Source organism: Salvelinus alpinus, chromosome 7 (genome assembly GCF_045679555.1).
Source record: "Salvelinus alpinus chromosome 7, SLU_Salpinus.1, whole genome shotgun sequence".
Lineage (NCBI taxonomy): Eukaryota > Metazoa > Chordata > Actinopteri > Salmoniformes > Salmonidae > Salvelinus > Salvelinus alpinus.
Genome location: NC_092092.1, coordinates 7,445,202 through 7,462,205, shown reverse-complemented (window position 1 = coordinate 7,462,205; position 17,004 = coordinate 7,445,202). Strand labels below are relative to the sequence as shown.

Here is a 17,004-nt window from a genome sequence, read left to right as displayed (position 1 = left end):
CTATTTAGAAGCAGTATTGTTTTGTGTAATGTAAATGTATCTGGTACTATTTAGAAGCAGTATTGTTTTGTGTAATGTATATGTATCTGGTACTATTTAGAAGCAGTATTGTTTTGTGTAATGTATATGTATCTGGTACTATTTAGAAGCAGTATTGTTTTGTGTAATGTTTATGTATCTGGTGCTATTTAGAAGCAGTATTGTTTTGTGTAATGTTTATGTATCTGGTACTATTTAGAAGCAGTATTGTTTTGTGTAATGTTTATGTATCTGGTACTATTTAGAAGCAGTATTGTTTTGTGTAATTTATATGTATCTGGTGCTATTTAGAAGCAGTATTGTTTTGTGTAATGTAAATGTATCTGGTGCTATTTAGAAGCAGTATTGTTTTGTGTAATGTAAATGTATCTGGTGCTATTTAGAAGCAGTATTGTTTTGTGTAATGTAAATGTATCTGGTGCTATTTAAAAGCAGTATTGTTTTGTGTAATTTATATGTATCTGGTACTATTTAGAAGCAGTATTGTTTTGTGTAATGTAAATGTATCTGGTGCTATTTAGAAGCAGTATTGTTTTGTGTAATGTAAATGTATCTGGTGCTATTTAGAAGCAGTATTGTTTTGTGTAATGTAAATGTATCTGGTGCTATTTAGAAGCAGTATTGTTTTGTGTAATGTAAATGTATCTGGTGCTATTTAGAAGCAGTATTGTTTTGTGTAATGTAAATGTATCTGGTGCTATTTAGAAGCAGTATTGTTTTGTGTAATGTAAATGTATCTGGTGCTATTTAGAAGCAGTATTGTTTTGTGTAATGTAAATGTATCTGGTGCTATTTAGAAGCAGTATTGTTTTGTGTAATGTAAATGTATCTGGTGCTATTTAGAAGCAGTATTGTTTTGTGTAATGTATATGTATCTGGTGCTATTTAGAAGCAGTATTGTTTTGTGTAATGTATATGGATCTGGTATTATTTAGAAGCAGTATTGTTTTGTGTAATGTATATGTATCTGGTACTATTTAGAAGCAGTATTGTTTTGTGTAATTTATATGTATCTGGTGCTATTTAGAAGCAGTATTGTTTTGTGTAATGTAAATGTATCTGGTGCTATTTAGAAGCAGTATTGTTTTGTGTAATGTAAATGTATCTGGTGCTATTTAGAAGCAGTATTGTTTTGTGTAATGTAAATGTATCTGGTGCTATTTAAAAGCAGTATTGTTTTGTGTAATTTATATGTATCTGGTACTATTTAGAAGCAGTATTGTTTTGTGTAATGTAAATGTATCTGGTGCTATTTAGAAGCAGTATTGTTTTGTGTAATGTAAATGTATCTGGTGCTATTTAGAAGCAGTATTGTTTTGTGTAATGTAAATGTATCTGGTGCTATTTAGAAGCAGTATTGTTTTGTGTAATGTAAATGTATCTGGTGCTATTTAGAAGCAGTATTGTTTTGTGTAATGTAAATGTATCTGGTGCTATTTAGAAGCAGTATTGTTTTGTGTAATGTAAATGTATCTGGTGCTATTTAGAAGCAGTATTGTTTTGTGTAATGTAAATGTATCTGGTGCTATTTAGAAGCAGTATTGTTTTGTGTAATGTAAATGTATCTGGTGCTATTTAGAAGCAGTATTGTTTTGTGTAATGTATATGTATCTGGTGCTATTTAGAAGCAGTATTGTTTTGTGTAATGTATATGGATCTGGTATTATTTAGAAGCAGTATTGTTTTGTGTAATGTATATGTATCTGGTGCTATTTAGAAGCAGTATTGTTTTGTGTAATGTTTATGTATCTGCTCTTTCTCTTACACATCCTCTAACTAAATCCCTGTTATTCCATGTACCCCTTCTCAGCCTTCTCTCTCCCAATTATCCCACTCTTTCCTTCCATCACTCCCTCCCTCCGACAATAAAACTGGTGAGATTGTTGATCTGGACGACATTACAAGCTGAGGGTTCATGTACACTGCATCATGCAGACAGAGATGCAGTCCTTTCTGCAGTATGGCATTACACACAAATACATATGGTGAAGACACAGTATAGGGAAAATATCCCTCTAAAATCCATCCATTCTCACTAATGTTAAAGCGATATACATCTGGAGGGAGTATGTGATAAGAGTCAGAGTCTGCATCCCAAATGGCACCCTTTTCACTACTTAGTGCACTACATTTGTCTATGTCCCCTATATAGGAAATAGAGTGTAATTCGGGACAAAGCCAATGAGACTGACAGCCAGTGAGATACACACGAATGACCAGTCACAAGGTGCCAGTTTCTTCTACTGTATATATGTCATTTGGCAGACACTTTTATCCAAAGCGACTTGTACAGTCACACGCGCATTTCTTTTTGGAACCCACTATCCTGGGGTTTCAAGCGCTATGCTTTAGCAACTGAGGATCTTGTCTGTTTTTTATTTTATTTTTATTTAGCTAAAGTATGAAAACTTATTGAAGGGGAGAAATTACTATGAAAGTAATTTTACCTATAGGACAGTACCAGTGATGACAAGACAAATGAAGAGAGGGAATGAAGAGATGGAATGGAGAGAGAGAGAGAATGGAGAGAAAGAAAATGGAGAGAGAGAGAGAATGGAGAGAGAGAGAATGGAGAGAGAGAGAATGGAGAGAGAGAGAATGGAGAGAGAGAATGGAGAGAAAGAAAATGGAGAGAGAGAGAGAATGGAGAGAGAGAAAATGGAGAGAAAGAAAATGGAGAGAGAAAATGGAGAGAAAATGGAGATAGAGAATGAGAGAGAGAATGGAGAGAGAGAGAATGAGAGAGAAAATGGAGAGAAAGAAAATGGAGAGAGAAAATGGAGAGAAAATTGAGATAGAGAATGAGAGAGAGAATGGAGAGAGAGAAAATGGAGAGAAAATGGAGATAGAGAATGAGAGAGAAAGAATGGAGAAAGAGAAAATGGAGAAAGAGAAAATGGAGAGAGAGAATGGAGAGAGAAAATAGAGAGCGAGAATGGAGAGAATGGAGAGAGAATGGAGAGAGAATGGAGAGAGAGAATGGAGAGAGAATGAGAGACAGAGAATGGAGAGAGAGAGAATGAGAGAGAGAAAATTGAGAGAGAAAATGGAGAGAGAAATGGAGAGAGAGAATGGAGAGAGAATGAGAGAGAGAGAATGAGAGAGAGAGAGAGAGAGAGGAAATGGAGAGAGAGAATGGAGAGAGAATGAGAGAGAGAGAATGAGAGAGAGAGAGAGAGAGAATAGAGAGAGAGAATGGAGAGAGAATGAGAGACAGAGAATGGAGAGAGAGAGAATGAGAGAGATAAAATTGAGAGAGAAAATGGAGAGAGAAATGGAGAGAGAGAATGGAGAGAGAATGAGAGAGAGAATGAGAGAGAGAGAGAGAGAGAGGAAATGGAGAGAGAGAATGGAGAGAGAATGAGAGAGAGAGAATGAGAGAGAGAGAGAGAGAGAGAGAAAACGGAGAGAGAGAATGGAGAGAATGGAGAGAGAATGGAGAGAGAATGGAGAGAGAATGGAGAGAGAAAATGGAGAGAGAATGAGAGAGAGAGAATGGAGAGAGAGAGAATGAGAGGGAGAAAATGGAGAGAAAATGGAGAGAGAAATGGAGAGAGAGAATGGAGAGAGAATGAGAGAGAGAGAGGGAGAGAGAGAGAGAGAGAGAGAGAGAGAGAGAGAGAGAGAGAGAGAGAGAGAGAGAGAGAGAGAGAGAGAGAGAGAGAGAGAAAATGGATAGAGAGAATGGAGAGAAAAAGGAGGTAGAATGAAGCACATGTTCATTCATTAGTCTTCAGGAAGTGCCAGACAGGGAAGGAAGGGAAGGGGCTGAACGACAAGGGAGATTTACGCAATTCAATTAACACACTTTGATTTAGTTATGAATTGAGAGGCAATATGGAGGAGGAGAGGATCAAATAATGTGAAAAACAACTCAACTTATTTTCACTGTGTCATTCAATTCACATCTCCAGAGAGAGATGGCCAATATAGGCCATACTGCACATCTCCTGCTAACATTGCTAAGCACAGCTGAACATCCATGGACCAAATCAATTCACATGCCATCAACACAGCCACAACCACTTGGAATTGTGAGCTCCAAGAGGAAGCAAGGTTTCTTGAGAAGACTCCATTCTTGTTATTGTTGCGTTAGAGTTATTGTGCCCTTGGTCTTGTCATGTCGCAGGTGCCAGGAGGAAGGGGAGGCCTGGTCACCATGGGAACAACTTGAAGGCAATGCTAAAGACAGGAAATGATCTGGGACGAAACTCACTTGAGTTTAACAACAACAGCACTTCCTTCATTGAATAAAACCTTTTCTACTGTAATGCAGGCACCAACAATTCACAAGTCTCTCTCCCGTGACAGTGTTAACATTATAATGTTAAATGGAGTAAATCTAAATCGAGTAGCTGATTTGGTTCTGGGAGGCGAGATAAGGTATTCATTTAAAATATTTGCTTGAACTTCAATACACTTACAGGTGATTTAGTATAAGACGTTTTCATGTAGAATATCACAAATAATCTTAGCTGCTGGTCATTCATTTATTAATTAAATCTCCTGCTTTTACTCTGCCTGATCTGATAACTCTACTACAGACAATACATCCTCCAATAAGCTTCCTCCAGAAAATCCCCTGTAGGCTACCTTCATCTCATACCACTAACCCTTAACCCAGCAGGGTAGGGTTATCTCCTACCTCAGTCTAACCCTTAACCCAGCAGGGTAGGGTTATCTCCTACCTCAGTCTAACCCTTAACCCAGCAGGGTAGGGTTATCTCCTACCTCAGTCTAACCCTTAACCCAGCAGGGTAGGGTTATCTCCTACCTCAGTCTAACCCTTAACCTAGCAGGGTAGGGTTATCTCCTACCTCAGTCTAACCCTTAACCTAGCAGGGTAGGGTTATCTCCTACCTCAGTCTAACCCTTAACCTAGCAGGGTAGGGTTATCTCCTACCTCAGTCTAACCCTTAACCTACCAGGGTAGGGTTATTTCCTACCTCAGTCTACCCATCAACCTAGCAGGGTAGGGTTATATCCTACCTCAGTCTAACCCTTAACCTAGCAGGGTAGGGTTATCTCCTACCTCAGTCTAACCCTTAACCTACCAGGGTAGGGTTATCTCCTACCTCAGTCTAACCCTTAACATACCAGGGTAGGGTTATCTCCTACCTCAGTCTAACCCATCAACCTAGCAGGGTAGGGTTATCTCCTACCTCAGTCTAACCCTTAACCTACCAGGGTAGGGTTACCTCCTACCTCAGTCTAACCCTTAACCTACCAGGGTAGGGTTATCTCCTACCTCAGCCTAACCCTTAACCTACCAGGGTAGAGTTATATCCTACCTCAGTCTAACCCTTAACCTACCAGGGTAGGGTTATCTCCTACCTCAGCCTAACCCTTAACCTACCAGGGTAGGGTTATCCCCTACCTCAGTCTAACCCTTAACCTACCAGGGTAGGGTTATCTCCTACCTCAGTCTAACCCTTAACCAAGCAGGCTAGGGTTATCTCCTACCTCAGTCTTACCCTTAACCTAGCAGGGTAGGGTTATCTCCTACCTCAGTCTAACCCATCAACCTAGCAGGGTAGGGTTATCTCCTACCTCAGTCTAACCCTTAACCTACCAGGGTAGAGTTACCTCCTACCTCAGTCTAACCCTTAACCTACCAGGGTAGGGTTATCTCCTACCTCAGCCTAACCCTTAACCTACCAGGGTAGGGTTATATCCTACCTCAGTCTAACCCTTAACCTACCAGGGTAGGGTTATCTCCTACCTCAGCCTAACCCTTAACCTACCAGGGTAGGGTTATCCCCTACCTCAGTCTAACCCTTAACCTACCAGGGTAGGGTTATCTCCTACCTCAGTCTAACCCTTAACCAAGCAGGCTAGGGTTATCTCCTACCTCAGTCTTACCCTTAACCTAGCAGGGTAGGGTTATCTCCTACCTCAGTCTAACCCTTAACGTAGCAGGGTAGGGTTATCTCCTACCTCAGTCTAACCCTTAACCTAGCAGGGTAGGGTTATCTCCTACCTCAGTCTAACCCTTAACCTAGCAGGGTAGGGTTATCTCCTACCTCAGCCTAACCCTTAACCTAGCAGGGTAGGGTTATCTCCTACCTCAGTCTAACCCTTAACCTAGCAGGCTAGCCACCTAGCTAGCCACACAAGGGTTGACCTGGTTAAATCAAATAGAATTCCCTCAAGATTGCTCTGATGTCCAAAAAGATTTCAAATGAAAATGTATTGATTTTAAGTTGCATGTATTTTTTGTTTAAATCTACATTGGTCAGTCGGTGAATTGTGAAAAGCTATCCAAGGATTGTTCCATAAGAGTTGTGTTTTTAGGGAGTGATGTTGGTTCTTGTAGAATAGGTTTCATTTTTTTCCATGTTGTTATAGTGTTCGTAACTACAAAGTTGTTAATGTTCTTAGCTTTATCCTTTGAAAATAGACACGTGAAAAGACTCTGGGGATGAGCATGCACATCTTCACTATGTTCCCATTGTTCCTCTTTAGTGGATTTAACTAAATCTGGCAAGTAAAAGTCCTGGGTTGATACAATTCCAAGTCCGGAAGGTTAAAACCAACCTCAGACTTAGGAAGAAGTAAAACGTTCCTTTTAAATCTATAAATTTTATTTGCCCACATAAAGTCTGTTATGACCGAGTATACTTAAAATAATGACTACGGTAGGAAATAATATATAAAAACTTTGGCAGCCATGCCATTCTGAAGAGGTTTATTCTACCTGTAAGATTTATGGGAACGAATGTTCCATTTAATTAGATCTGCTTTCATATTGTTGAGTAATGGAATAGAGTTATCTTTATGTATTTGTTGTTTGTTGTCACTTATTAAGCATCCTAAGTACTTCATATTTTGTTGTGGTCCATTTGAAGGATTGTTGTAGATCATGAGTTATTTTCACACCCTGATCAGTTTCACCTGTCCTCGTTATTGTCTCCACCCCCTCCAGATGTCACTTGTTTTCCCCAGTGTATTTATCCCTGTGTTTCCTGTCTCTCTGTGCCAGTGTATTTATCCCTGTGTTTCCTGTCTCTCTGTACCAGTGTATTTATCCCTGTGTTTCCTGTCTCTCTGTGCCAGTGTATTTATCCCTGTGTTTCCTGTCTCTCTGTACCAGTGTATTTATCCCTGTGTTTCCTGTCTCTCTGTACGAGTGTATTTATCCCTGTGTTTCCTGTCTCTCTGTACCAGTGTATTTATCCCTGTGTTCCCTGTTTCTCTGTGCCAGTGTATTTATCCCTGTGTTTCCTGTCTCTCTGTACCAGTGTATTTATCCCTGTGTTCCCTGTTTCTCTGTGCCAGTGTATTTATCCCTGTGTTTCCTGTCTCTCTGTACCAGTGTATTTTTCCCTGTGTTTCCTGTCTCTCTGTGCCAGTTCATCTTGTTTTCCACATCTTAAACTCCAACCATCTGCCTCCTGTGTCTGCATTTGAGTCTCGCCTAGTGCCATGATAGTTATTATATGTATGTTTCTTCCTATAGCCATTATTACGTTTATTATTTTCACGTTATATCCTAAGATTTGAGTATTCTGAAAACATTTTAAGCAAAAGGGGCATTGAGCTTTCAATATTGGTCAGGTATGTCAGGAGAACTTCTGCAAAAGAGAGAAAAAATAATACAACAAATGTTATGGATAAATTCAAATATTCTGATGAATAAAAAAACATTCTTTATTTAAGGAAAAAATGTTTAAAAATTGTATTATATTTGTTAATAATATTATGAATAGAAGAGACAGAATCAACAGATCATTTATTCTGGTATTGCCCCTAGGTACTTTGTTTCTGGTCACAGGTTCAGGAATGGTTAAAAAATCACAACATGCACTTAACATGGACCTTCCAAATAGCAGTGTTGGACGATCTGGAAAAACGTAGGAAAGGTTTTCATCTTTAGCTCACAGTCTGTTTATAATATATGAGTGGAAAGGTTCAAACATTTTGTAAAACATCACAGCACAATTGAAAAATATATGGCACATGGAATCCAAATGAGGGTGGTCTATGGTGACAGGTGGGATGGGCTGAGAGTGGCTGAGGGTTGGGATTAAAGAGTTTATAATTGGTAATGTATTATTGGTAATGTGATTGCTTTATATAAAAGTACCACGTATGTAAAATGTGTATGTAACATGTATGTATATGTAGCAAAAAAGCTGACCCCTCTTCGGAGGACAAGATATTTGTCCTCCGAAGAGGGGTGGTGGTGGAAGGGTTAATAAAAAAATATAAAATAATAAAACATTTTAAAAAGTGAATCAATCAATGTGCATGATGAAACATAAATATTCAAACAAACTATTCTACAAATCAACCAGCAACAAAGCATGCTGTGAAATATGATAATGAGGCCCCTCCCACATCTTTTTCACTCAGATAGTTACCGGTAATGAACTTAAACATAGTTGAGTAACAACAAACGACTGAAAATACTTCTTGAAACAAATGTCCTGTTCAGTTGTGCTGAAATGTAGGTAAGGTGACAGACATTCCTAAGATTGATCTGAATAAAAAGGCATGGAAAGTTACATAGATTTCTAATAACGAAATGCGTTTTAAAACAAGGATGATGGGAAAGTGAACATTTGTGTTTAAAATCTGAACACTTAGGAGATATTCAGTGCCTTCAGAAAGTAATCATACCCCTCGACGTATGTCACATTTTGTTGTGATACAGCCTGAATTCAAAATGGATTAAATTGATGGTTTTTCTCACTCATCTACACACAATACACCATAATGAAAAAGTGAACATCTTTTTTGACATTTTTGCACATTTATGAAAAATGAATATCTAATTTACTTAAGTATTCACACTCCTGAGTCAATACTTTGTAGATGCATGTTTGGCAGCAATTACAGCTGTGAGTCTTTCTGGGTAAGTCTCTAAGAGCGTTCCACACCTGGATTGTGCAACATTTGCCCATTATTATTTTCAAAATTCTTCAAGCTCTGTCAAATTGGTTGTTGATCATTGCTAGACAACCATTTTCAGGTCTTTGCCATAGATTTTGTAAGTAGATTTAAGTTAAAACTGTTACCCAGCCACTCAGGAACATTCAATGTATTCTTGGTAACCAATTCCAGTGTATATTTGGCCTTGCGCTTGAGGTTATTGTCTTGCTGAAAGGTGAATTCATCGCCCAGAATCTGGTGGAAAGCAGACTGAACCAGATTTTCCTCTAGGATTTTGCCTGTGCTTAGCTCCATTCAATTTATTTTTTAACATAAAGAACTCCCCAGTCCTTAACAATTACAAGCATACCCATAACATGATGCAGCAACCACTATGCTTGAAATTATGGAGAGTGGTACTGAGTAATGTGTTGTATTGGATTTGTCCCAAACATAATTCAGGACAAAAAGTTAATTGCTTTGCCACATTTTTTGCAGTATTACTTTAATACAAAACAGCCTGCCTGTTTTGGAGTATTTGTATTCTGTACAGGCGTTCTTCTTTTCACTCTGTCAATTACGTTAGTATTGTGGAGTAACTACAATGTTGTTGATACATCCTTAGTTTTCTCCTATCACTGCCATTAAACTCTGTAACTGTTTTAAAGTCACCATTGGCCTCCTAGTGAAATCCCTGAGAGGTTTCCTTACTCTCCGGCAACTGAGTTAGAAAGGACACCTAAAAGGACATATTTTAAGTGACTGGGTGTATTGATACACCATTCAAAGTGTAATTAATAACTTCACCATGCTCAAAGGGATATTCAATGTCTGCTTTTTATTTTATTTTTACCCATCTACTAATAGGTGCCTTTCTATGCGAGGCAGTGGAAAACCTCCCTGCTCTTTCTGGTAGAATTTGTGTTTCGAATTCACTGCTTAACTGAGGGACCATACAGCTAATTGAATGTGTGGGGTACAGAGATGAGATAGTCATTTAAAAATCATGTTACACACTATTATTGCACACAGAGTGAGTCCATGCAACTTATTATGTGACTTGTTAAGCATCATTTTTTCTTTTGAAATTATTTAGGCAAAGCCATAACAAAGGGGTTGAATACTTATTGACTCAATACATTGTAGCTTTTCATTTTTTTATTCATTTGTAAACATTTTGAAAAACATTATTCCACTTTGATATTATGGGCTATAAGGCACTGCATCTCAGTGCTAGAGGTCTCTCTACAGACCCTGGTTCCATTCTATGCTGTGTCACAACAGGCTGTGATTGGGAGTCCCATAGGGTGGCGCACAATTGGCCCAGCGTTGTCCAGGTCAGGGTTTGGCCGGGGTAGGCCCGTCATTGTAAATAGGAATTTGTTATTAACTGACCTGTCTAGTTAAATAAAAACCTGTGTTTAGGATGGGAACACTTATTGGCAAAACTAAATGCCTAATGTTTAAGTTTTAAACACTGACGTTTAGGTTATAAATATGTTACGTTTCATGGTTTTAGTGTACACACACAAAGAGGATTCCTCAAGGGTTCTTTGGGAAGGGTGAAGGTTCTATGTGGAACCATAGTGACTCAAAGAACCCTTTGAGCTCTTCGATGGTTCACAAACGGGTTCTTTCCTCTTTAAGAGATAATTCAAATGTAGAGTCGTGTGTTTGGACCATGGTAGTTCGTTGGTGATGTGGACAGGAAGAAACTTGAAACTCTCGACCCCGCTCCACTAGAAAACTATTTTCATCTCAAAGTCATCTGTCCGACTGCGCAGCAATGATCTCTGTCCGACCCCCAGGTCCCTCAGGCATCCCGCGGGAATGCAGCCCTCTAGTGCAGTCAGTACACAACACCGTGCTCATCATGTCTTATCAGGATCAGATAGTGACAGGGGTCCCAGCAGGGTCAGACAGCCAGGGAAGACATGTCTACGGAGCTCAGGTGAATTTTGCAGTATGTTAACAATATCTTGAATTGATGGGTAGACCTACAGTATCTACAGGACAGCAGTTTAAAGCTACAGTCTGGGATCTGGGAATAACGGTCATTTCAATTATTGAACTATTGATACTATTCTTGGATAATATAATGTATAAATGTATACCATGGTAATTCTTTGTCATGACTCATTTTAGGAGGATCAGATGGTGACAGGGGTCTCAGCAGGGTCAGGTAGCCAGGGAAGACATCTGTGACGGAGGAGAGTTTTTAAAATGTTTTATTCTCTCTGTGCAGCAAAGACTGAACAAGCCGGATGCTACTTTAAGGCAAGTCTGACAAACCACCAAAGTTGATTTCCAAACTGTATCGAGGGTTGATCGAGGCTTTTTCAAAAACAAATGTGAGGAAGACCTGGTAGAAGCTATTTATGATGATGGATGGATACAGATATGTTTGACTACCCAGTCATGTTCATATCATCTCAGACATAAATGACTGTAGTTCAATACCATCCATGGAATATACTAGATGTCAGTGAAACTGAATTAGATGCACTCTGAAATGTCATTCCTCTGCTTGAGGTGTAAAACACAAAAGGGACATATTGGCATAATTATGGTCGTGAAGTCTGGCTGAATTATGGCAAAATATGTTTGTTTTTCTTATCTCAGCAGGTCTACAGATTCTCCCTTCTTGTTTTTGTTTGCTTGGAGATACTGGAGACTGTTATCTGAAGAAACTGTGTAACCAAGCATTTATAGAGGCTAAGAAATGCATTGCCATTAATTGGAAGGTTGGTTATCCTCCCACAATGTCAAGTTCTGTATTACTAGACTAAGGGTATACTTGGCAACTTTCATACGGTCTGGATGGCTTTTATGGAATTAAGTACGGCTGAGTGGAGTCTGTATTGAAAACATGCCCATGTTAGGTTAGATACCGGGTTTCAGTAATCCCTAGCTGCCGGGCTGCTCAGTCCTGGCCCTGGGGGTCTGCCGTCCTGTGGCTTGTCACTCTGGCCTTGGCCTAACTCACCCCAAACCAATAAGGAATGTTTCACTAAGATCCTAAAGCTGACTGGGGTGTGTTGGGGCGCTGCAGGGTGGTGGACCACTAGGGGCAGGACGAGGTGAGACAGCTATATTGCGTGCAAGTAAAAAAAAGCTCTACAGTACTTTTAGTCTTATAAAATGAACTACGTGAAGGATTTTCTGTTTCTGTGTATTCATGTATATTTGAGGGGGGAGGGTTCATATAGAGGATTTCTTAATTATTATTATTTTTACATTTTACCTTTATTTAACTAGGCAAGTCAGTTAAGAACACATTTTTATTTTCAATGACGGCCTAGGAACATTGGGTTAACTGCCTTGTTCAGGGGCAGAATGACAGATTTTTACCTTGTCAGCTCAGGGATTCGATCTTGCAACTTTTCAGTTACAAGTCCAATGCTCTAACCACTAGGCTCTAACCACTAGGCTCTAACCACTAGGCTCTAACCACTAGGCTCTAACCACTAGGCTCTAACCACTAGGCTCTAACCACTAGGCTCTAACCACTAGGCTCTAACCACTAGGCTACCTGCACCCTCTACACTCTACACTCTATCCACTAGGCTACCTGCCAATCAAATTACTTTGTATCTTTTCAAGACTTGTTCATTTGTTAAGCTATTGGTTAAAATATTTATTATTGAATTACCTTTGATCAAGTTCAGTCTTATTAACCACTTAAACATATGTAATAATGATCTCTTACCTAGCTGGACGACTGTGGGCATTTCAGCTAACATTTTGTTCTAAATAGGGATGGCATAATGGATTGTGTAAAAATGTAGGAAATGCGCTTTAGACCAACAATCTGGGGGAGGACCCCAAAAACCCCAGCCAGGTTATGCCCCCCCACTTCTAAAACCAAAGTGGCGCCCCTGAATGCACTAATCAAGTTCACCCACAGGTGCAAGGAAAGGCTCTCTCCGTCTCTCTCACGCAGGCACACATAAACACTCTGCAACTACACACACAAATGACTGTCAGCTCCTATGTATTTTAGCCTACTAATGCACGCATTGATGGCCCTGGTGAAAATATACATAACGACAAGATTCTCTTTCTGAGCAAGACAAACATTATATACAAAGGCACTTGGTATTCTGATTCCATCACGTGATATTTTCCTTAGCACTTACCTAAATCGAAGTGGGAACTGAGGGCAAACCCGGGGACGAAGAATGATGAAGACATTATGACCATCAGCAGAGCCGCCAACATCTTCCTCGCCATGTGGGGTTAATGATGTTGCAGAGACACTAGCCCACTGCAGCTTCTAATCAAATAAATGGGCCAGTTGTAGAGAGAAACACTGCATTTTTTTTTGCACATTTAAGCCCGGTTTTTGCGTTTCAAAGCGCTCCTTCATCTTTTGACAGGCAAAAAATAACATTCGGATTGAAAGGCAGATGTTGACAGAATGTTAGAGTGTCCTTTTGTTGGCTTGTATTTGATGGTATTATTGCTTGTCGCTTCATAACAACACAACCACCAGAGTCTCACGTGCAATTGACCGTTTCCTATGCAGTCCAATTGTGGAAAATGTGCTGTGATTGTCGCTGCAAAAGTGTCCCTGGTAAGTGCCGTTACCCGTAGCAATCAACCGGATACCACACAGTATTTAAATTTCTGCTATTCTCTTCGATCTCTGCTGCACCAAACGGCGGACAGGTCTGATGTAGGCTATCATACCCCTCACATATTAACTCAGATGAATGCTCAATTCTTTGATGATGATATCACCAACAATAGCCTAATAGCACAATTCACTATCAATAACGTAATCTCACTCTCATTATTGGCAGGTTCTCATAGCTGTTGCGTTAATAGCGCAAGCAAAGAGCGGCAGCTGTCCGCTTGCGGGTGCTGACAGCGAGAGCGCCATCTTGCCTGCTAATGTTCCATTCCCAAAAATAATTTCTGACTGAGCTGAGGTTCAGCTCTGCTCCTGAGACTGCGGGGGAGGGGGTGATGCGCTATAGCTGGCGGATGTAGCCTATTTGAGGTGAGCAGTTAAGCATGACCAGTTTATGCCGATGAACCAGTTGTATGCTTATCTCACAAATCAAAATGTGTTTTTGGTCATAGAGTTAGGGTTTAGAATAGTCTATAACTGTCATCATTCACATTGTTGATGTCAAGTCATGATGTGACTTATTTCGTGTTTCAAATGTCATGTTTCCCTTTCCTGAGATATTATAATTATAAGGATGGACTCTCTCTCTCTCTCCCTGTTCTTATGTGTCAGCCAAGACCCTTCCATCCATCCATCTATCTTTTACCCCCCTTTCCTTTCCTCCAGTCCTCCTTGGCTCCCATTCCCGCTTCCTGACACACACCCTCTCTCTCTCTCCCGCTCTCTCGTTCTCTCCCATGAATTTAATTAAGATTTCCCCCGTCTCCTCGCGTGCCACGGTCCGTATGTCACTATCAACGCGACCCTTCCTTTTAACACAGAGAGACGGATAAACATGTCACAGGGCTGTCAAGGAACGTCTGTTTCTCTTTCCATTGATGGAATTCCCTTTTTGTCACATTCTTCCCTTACAGAAAAACCAGATGAATTTCACATGTAATCACGTGTTTCACATGTGATCTAATGTGATCATGTGATCTTATGTGAAGTTTAATGTGACAACATGAAACTACACATGTGAAAACGTGATCTCATGTGAAATAAATGTGACAACATGGGGATGCAAAATTTCAACATGTGATACCATGAAACGACACGTGACAACATTTGAATGTTTTTCACATGTAAAACTGCTAATTCAATCTTTACATTTGAATGTTTTCCACATGTGAAAATGCGATTCTATATGTGAGAGTTTTATTTTCAATTAGCAAGTTTTTCACATGTGATAGTGCAAATTCAATTTTCACATGTGACTGCAATTCACATGTGAGGTGAAAACATGGTATTCTCCTCTCGTGAAAATGTGGTGGAAATACGTATGATTTCACATGTGAACAACTGACCTCACAAGTATCTCTTTGATTTTCATGTGGGAAAATTGCCACTCAATATGAATTTTCATGTGAAAATACAATTTCACATGTTTTCTGTTGTTGTATTCTCTCTCATCATTGATTTCATTTATTTCAGCAGTTTGAGGGTTTTCTGTTTAGTTGTCTAATGTTGGTGAGGAATATTATTCTGGTTTAATGTTACTCCTCAATCAGTATGATAAATATACACATTTTTATTGAGTGTATTTTTAACAAAGCCGAGATTTACTTTGAAGTCCATAGTGTATGAATACAGGTGAAATCAGTTACTGACAGAGACATGGTGGAGTAGCAGGAAGATCGGAATGCCGTGAACACACTTAACCAACAAGGTATTTTACCAAATAGGGATATCTTCTCTATACCACCCCTACTTTGTCACAACACAACTGGTTGTCTCAAATGCATTAAAAAGGAAAGAAATTCCGCAAATGTAATTTTAACGAGGCACACCTGTTAATTGAAATGCATTCCAGGTGACTACCTCATGAAGCTGGTTGAGAGAATGCCAACAGTGTGCAAAGCTGTCATCAAGCCAAAGGGTGGCCACTTTGAAGAATCTAAAATCTTTGTTTAACACTTTTTTGGTTACTGCATGTTTCCATTTGTGTTATTTCATAGCTTTGATGTCTTCACTATTATTCTACAATGTAAAACATAGTAAAAATAAAGAAAAATCCTGGAATGAGTAGGTGTATCCAAAGAGAATAGGGGGCCATTTTTATTTGTAATAGAAAAGGCATTTGAGCTTTTATAATAAGCGCATGCCTTTACAGGGGTACATATTAGTTGCTAGGACACAATATTTGTAGTTTTATCTGTCTAGTTACTTCATATTCTGATCCCTGAATGATACACTGTGTTGCTTATGTATTGTTTCCCTGGTAACCGCATGGCTGGAGGGGCGATGGAGCGATGATTTCTGAGGTGAAAAGCTAACAGAAGTGGTTCTCTACTCACACGTCTCAACCCTTAACACAGATCATGTTCAAATGTTGTGCATATAGGCTACTGTTTATATATCTGCATCGAGGAGGCTGCTGGGAGGAGCTTTAGGACGACGGGCTCATTGTAATGACTGGAGTGGAATGAATGGAACGGAGCTAGAGTAAACATGCATGTTTGAAACCGTTCCATTTATTCCATTCCAGCCATTACAATGAGCCCGTCGTCCTAAAGCTCCTCCCAGCAGCCGCCTCTGATCTGCATATCAAGTCGTTGGTACTGTATGTTGAAGCATCTACCTTGGTGTTCTCTGACTAACACATTGCAAAGTCAAACACAGACACTTTGTGTTATATTATTTTCCTTTTTCAAATACACAATATCAACACAACGTCCAAAAAGATCCCGTTCAAATACAACGTAGATCGTTCATAGACCCCTCTGCTCTGCTCACAGAGAAAAGCAGTGATGGAAATCAGTGCATTGGTATTAATAAAATAATAACCTCTTCCCTCTTCCTTTCCCCCCTCCTCCTCCTCCTCCTCCTCCTCCTCCTCCTCCCCTTCCCTCTTCCTTTCCCCCCTCCTCCTCCTCCCCTTCCCTCTTCCTTTCCCCCCTCCTCCTCCTCCCCTTCCCTCTTCCTTTCCCCCCTCCTCCTCCTCCTCCCCTTCCCTCTTCCTTTCCCCCTCCTCCTCCTCCCCTTCCCTCTTTCTTTTCCCTGTCACCCTCCTCCTCTAGCCTCTGCCCACCTCCCTCTCTTCACCCTCCTCCTCTTCCATCTTTCTTTTCCCTCTCACCCTCCTCCTCTAGCCTCTGCCCACCTCCCTCTCTTCACCCTCCCCACCGTCCTCCTACCCACTTTCCTCATCCCTCCCTCCCTCCATCCCAGACTCAGATAAGTCCCCTGGGGGTGATGGAGCGAGAGGGCCTGCTGCTGCAGACTTGGAGCCCAGGTTTAACTAGCCCCTCTGGAGCACAGGTCATTCTCCACCTGGGGAGCTGCAGCTGGTTCTGTGGAGCCGATCATTACCACACCCTGGTTTCTCTCCTTCCCTCTCTTTCTCTCTCTCCCTCTCTTTCTCTCCCTCCCTCCCTCTCTTTCTCTCCCTCCCTCTCTTTCTCTCCCTCCCTCTC

General features: G+C 40.2%; 1 protein-coding gene across 1 annotated transcript in view; it reads right to left on the bottom strand.

Moving 5' to 3' along the window:
- The window catches only part of LOC139580381 (serine/threonine-protein kinase LMTK1-like), a 153,720-nt gene extending 139,899 nt beyond the window's left edge, over positions 1–13,821 (bottom strand). The window contains exon 1 of the mRNA XM_071409000.1: positions 13,053–13,821. Coding sequence (XP_071265101.1) covers positions 13,053–13,146 — 94 coding nt within the window. The 5' untranslated portion in view covers positions 13,147–13,821. The remainder of the gene's footprint in view (positions 1–13,052) is intronic.
- Between the last annotated feature and the right edge of the window lie 3,183 nt (positions 13,822–17,004).